General features: G+C 38.9%; 1 protein-coding gene across 1 annotated transcript; it reads right to left on the bottom strand.

Moving 5' to 3' along the window:
• Nucleotides 1-223: 223 nt before the first annotated feature.
• Nucleotides 224-5,782, bottom strand: LOC124274574. The gene is made up of 5 exons (XM_046709939.1): nt 5,635-5,782; nt 4,859-5,054; nt 3,670-3,797; nt 2,251-2,335; nt 224-1,276 (listed from the first exon to the last, which is right to left on the bottom strand). The coding sequence occupies exons 1-5, from the start codon at nt 5,732-5,734 to the stop codon at nt 1,159-1,161; spliced, it is 627 nt and encodes a 208-aa protein (XP_046565895.1). The 5' UTR covers nt 5,735-5,782; the 3' UTR covers nt 224-1,158.
• Nucleotides 5,783-6,039: the final 257 nt, after the last annotated feature.

A 6,039-nucleotide genomic window follows, 5' to 3' on the forward strand; every position in this document is an offset into this window, starting at 1 on the left:
GATTCACGGAAGTGATAAATGTCTAAGACCTGCATTACTTCAGGCTTTTCTTCATCATCACGGTGTCTCGACGTAAAAGCACTTAACCAAAATCACTCGCTTCTCTCTTGACATTTGTTCAGCAACTGCTACTTCATAAACTCACCTGACTAGCCAAGTCAGCTAATGTCATGGGCACCTGAAGCCGACACGTTAGGAAGTAAAAACTAGATTGACATACAAAAAGATTTGATAGTGCCTTTATTAAACAAATTTAGTAAATGCCACCAGGAACGGCATGGTACAATAGCAAGACATATTGACAGAAACGGAGTTGGAATCTGTATTGTGTGTAGAGTGTAATTCCTATAGGGGATTCATAATTTTGTCTTTTATGGTCAATAATTCCTGTTATGTAATTACTCTGTTCTGTTTTATTCAAACGAAACCACAAAATTCATAATATGTTATTTGAGAAATATTAATATTTAAATGTGTTTTCTGTGCCATTTGCTGCTAAGAGGGCAGAAGATGCATGGATCTAAACGTAAACTCTAGATGTGACACACGTAGGAATGTAATAATAAATGCCTTTATTAAACAGATTTAGTGAATACCAACAAGAACAGCCGGGTACAATGGCAAGACGTATTGTCAGAAACGTATTTAATGCTACGATAGTTTCTTCTTTGATGGGCATTTTAGAAGTTGAGGTTATGAAGAATGATGACAATTTTTATGGATTTACAACTTCTTTGGTTCCGTGAAAGGGGGAGTTTCGACATAAATTCTAATGTTGTCAAGCAAGCTCAAAGAAGTTGTATATCCATAAATATTGTCATCATTCTACAATAGTTGTACTGTAATGTATCTATTTCTGTTACGCTTTCTATAGAAGTTTAATGCATTTCCAATTTAGTCAGCTATGGTATGTGATTCCTGTTCTGCTGATATTAGTTCAGGTTTATTTTCAAAATAGAACCAAAATTCACCAGAAAATGAATTCTAACGATAATGAAAGTCAGATCATAGCCCTATCTGGTGCCTTTATTCCACGGACTTCCAATGGAGAGGAAAGGTTTCTTGTGAGTGCAGGTAACATCTGAAGATTTCAGATGTGAACGGTGAACGTTGGGACACGTGGAGATTCCCTTGCACAGAGAGATGCGTGAACTGAATCTAGCAAGATCCCTCTGTTTGTCCCATCATAACCCCTGCCAGGCGACCCAAAAGGATGGATTCTTCTGTAGAGCAATCGGTCATGTTCGCCATAGCTTCTCTGATGCAGGTAGAGTAACTGATAAAGAGACAGGAATATGTGCTAATGTCCAGGTAACATGTTCTCAAGGTAACTGACCTGACATGTACATTCGGTCTTAGTGCATACTGGGCTGTTGACAACATCAATAAGTAACTAGAACTATACCATAAGCTCTAAATCTTACATACCCAACAAAACACTTAATATGAAAACGAAAGAACTGAAATATTCTTTGAATTTACTATTAACTTTCAAATTGAAATTGTCTGTTTCAATCTGAGGAGGCTCATTGCGATTTCATAAATGCGGACTGGATCCAAATTGCGAGGTTAATTCAAAGTACACTTTTGATCACAAATGCTCGTGAGTCTTGTAAACTGCACGGTAAAAACTATTCTTAAATGACCGAAAGAGGTGTAATATTCTAAATCTATTAACTTCCTCGTTGAAAGTGTCTGTTTCAATCTAACCTAACTTAATCATTCGTACGTTTTAGTGAGGATAAAGAAATTCTTATACTACCACATCTTTTATAGTCTTTTCAACCTTGTCGTCAACCAAATTAATTTTATCACATTAAGTCGTTGAATAAAATACAATATGTACGATGCGATAAAATGGGATGTTATGTAGTGTTCTAGAATATTTCACTCCTATAGAGACGCGCAAGTACGTGTGTGATCGTTGTGTGTTTGTGTGCGTGTCTGTGTGTCTGTATGAGCGTGCTTGTTTGGATGTTCTATTCCTGACTTGTGTCGGTTGTAAAGTACCAGTCCCTCTGATAGACCATGTCGCAGAGCAAATGGATGCCCAACAATTACAGTTGACCAGTCCCTATTTTATCCGAAAATGAGAATCGCCAGGAGGTGTACAAACAAACAACTTTTTGACGTTTTTCCCCCCTCCCTATTCTCTAGTAAAGAATAGAAATGTACTCAAACATGCAACCATTCAAACCATAATAAAACAAATATGCAGGTGAATAGTGTGAGGCAATATGAAATATTTACCATACGTCACCCGAAGGAGCGTTACAACCATTAGTCGCCGAGGGAAGCTCCGAGCTGCTCCAACAACCCTTCCCCGCTACAAAGGCTGAAGCAGAGATAAAGATGGAGATGGTTTAACCATAATACCGTAGTTTGCGAGCTTCCATGATATTCACGTATTTCTTCAACATACCTGGTGTGGAAAATATGCTATATGACGGATGATGATGTTCCATCGTTACAGCATCTATGCAAACATCAGTACACACTCTCCCATTAAACCCACTTGAACACAATCTATGCAAACATCAGTACACAATCTCCTATTAAACCCACTTGAAGACAACCTATGCAAACACCAGTACACAATCTTCCATTAAACCCACTTGAAGACAATCTATGCAAACTTCAGTACACAATCTCCTATTAAACCCACTTGAAGACAATCTATGCAAACATCAGTACACAATCTCCTATTAAACCCACTTGAAGACAACCTATGCAAACACCAGTTCACAATCTTCCATTAAACCCACTTGAAGACAATCTATGCAAACTTCAGTACACAATCTCCCATTAAACTCACTTGAAGACAATCTATGCAAACATCAGTACACAATCTCCTATTAAACCCACTTGAAGACAACCTATGCAAACACCAGTACACAATCTTCCATTAAACCCACTTGAAGACAATCTATGCAAACTCAATCTATGCAAACATCAGTACACAATCTTCCATTAAACCCACTTGAAGACAATCTATGCAAACTTCAGTACACAATCTCCCATTAAACTCACTTGAAGACAATCTATGCAAACATCAGTACACAATCTCCCATTAAACCCACTTGAAGACAATCTTTGCAAACACCAGTACACAATCTCCCATTAAACCCACTAGAAGACAATCTATGCAAACTTCAGTACACAATCTCCCATTACACCCTCTTGAAGACAATCTATGCAAACATCAGTACACAATCTCCCGTTGCACCCACGTAAGGACTATCTAGGCAAACATCGGCGCACAATCTCCCATTGCACTATTTTGTTCCAAAGTTGAAAATATGTTAAATACATGAACCACACCGTACAAGAAATAGGACACAATTACATCCACATGAAGATAGGTACATATAACCAACTCGATACAATACTCCCCCCTCAAAATGGAGTATACATGACCACGATCCCCACTGACACGGACGCAAAGAGATTGATATACTCACAATACACAATACACAATGATTCAAGTGAAGAGAGCCAATAGGTTGCCATTACTAACACACGAAGAGAGGCTGTGTAAGCATCACGTACACACTGTTCGTGTTTATGGTATTAAACAACTGTTCTCCTTTGTTAAATATAGTTGGTACTATTGTACGTTTTGTGATCTTGATTCAAATAGCATGTGCTTAGAAAATGAGAACAGCCTACCTTGACTGTGTTGGCAAAGAAAATCCCATATCCTCTGAAAGATTTGCATGATCTTGTAGAAGACGTCGTCATCATTACACTGACTGATAGCGTTGACGCAGTTCCGGCTTTCCTCCAGGAGGTTTGACCTTACACAAACATTCACCACGAGTGATTCAGTGAGTCAGTGAGTCAGTGGGTATGTGGGTATGAGTGAGACACCATTATCTTATGCCATTAATCCTTATCGCGCAGTATCAGAAGGTAATAAATATACCTGAACAGAATCCCATGGGATATTGAAGGTGAAATATTTACTTGAACACTGCCCTATGTAACATTGAAGGTAACGTATTATCCTGTTTACTACCCCATATGATATTGAACGTATCTCATTTACCTGTACACTACCCCACATGATATTGAAGGTAACATATTTACCTGTACACTAGCCCATGTAATGTGAAGGTAACAAATTTACCTGTACACTACCTCATGAAACATTTAAGGTACCATATTTACCACCCCATGGAATATTGAAGGTAACATATTTACCTATGCACTACCCTATGGAATATAGAAGGTAACATATTTACCTGTACACTACACCATATAATATTTGATTAAAAAATGTTTACCTGTACATTACCCCATCGAATACTGAAGGTAACATATTTACCTGAACACTACCCTATGGAATATTGAAGGTAACATATTCTTCTTTACTACCCCATGAGATAATGAAGGTATCTCATTTACCTGTACACTGCCCTATGTGAAAATGAAGGCAGGGCATTCATCTGTACACTACCACTTGTAATATTAAAGAAACCCCATTTTTTACGCGTACAATACTCCAGGTAATGTAGAAGGTAAAACGTATGGTACAACCCTGCCCCTTGTAGATTTCCCCACTCAAGGGGTTACTCATTTAACATGTTTCTCTGTTTCCCTGTAATACCATAGAACATGACGTACTTTCCCGCTTTTAACTCGCGGTTAACAATGTATTTCTCTTACCGGGATAGGTTTTGCTCGTTAACTTGAAGTGTTTTCAACGGTATGGCCAATGGACCATTTCGCGTACAGTCAGATAGCCCTTACATTACTATCGGGTATGTTTCGTCGATGTACAGCAATTAGTAGGCGTGTGGATCAAATACCTGCTATTTTCATAACTTTAAAGTCACACAAGTAACAGCTTACTTACTCGCACTGTACAGCGAGTTTCCCATCAACAACGATGTCTTCTGGACCCTTCAAGGCGACGTTCTCGAGGAGCCTATTCCAGCAGGGATAATACACCATCCAGCAAGGTTCCTCATCTTGACTATATGTCAAGTTCACCATGTTTTCCTCAGGGTTCTGTCGTCGCTGTGCCTCATGGCCATCATTGGGAAATATAGCTAGAGACAGTGAAATGGTACTTCAGTATTTATACGGATTTAGGAAATTTTACTTCGCAGATTTACGTCCCTTACTCATGGAAGCATTCGGTGATTGTGGGTTCGAATTGCAGATTGACTCTGACTTGGACGTTGTGTTCTCGATAGTTCTACTACATTTTACACTTATACAGTTCCCATTACTTTGGCATAATGTTCACCAGGAGTAAGTACAATACTTTTCCAAAATGTGCCCGTCACGGAGAATATAACTGTCTGAAAGGAAGGGGATAGTTCTTGCATTATATGATGTCCCCCAAGTCGACCCACCATAAGAGCTATATATGAGTATCTAAAATCTATATAGAACAGTTTCTGGTCATTTAGTACAAATATTGACAAAAGAATGAATCCGTCATTGAAAATACGTCTGTCTGAAGGGAAGGGGATAGTTCTGCAACAAGCTGTTGGCGGCTCAGGTCGCCCTACAATAAGAACCATAAATAAGTAACTAAGATCTACAGACAGTAGTTTGTGGTCATGTAGTGCATAGATTGTAAAAAAGTATAAACTTACTGAAAATATTTTACAAAGCACTCACCAAATGAAAAACATATTGCTGGCAAATAGAGAAGGAAGACCACTCGAACAAACATCGTCAGCAACTTGTTCCCAGTGAATAACTGGTGAAGCTCGAACATGACACTTGCAGTGGGTACAACTGGCAGTAATTGTCACAGCCCACGAAGCATATTTGTGAGCTGAAGCTGGTCTATCAAGCGTAACAGCGTTGTAAGGTTATGGTCTGCAATTACGTTTTAGAAGGTCAACACTAACAGTTGTCAATTTTGTGACACAAACCAAGGGATGTAGACGAATCACAACTAACGGATCGTGGAAGCGAACCGCATTTATCAGTGGAGTTGGACCATGACGTTAAAGGTGGGTGACTAGGACAAATATGTGTAGTCGGTGTGTATGCAGGGTATGTGTACGTGTTGACAGG

Source organism: Haliotis rubra, unplaced genomic scaffold (genome assembly GCF_003918875.1).
Source record: "Haliotis rubra isolate DU_JTF1 unplaced genomic scaffold, ASM391887v1 Scf192, whole genome shotgun sequence".
NCBI lineage: Eukaryota > Metazoa > Mollusca > Gastropoda > Lepetellida > Haliotidae > Haliotis > Haliotis rubra.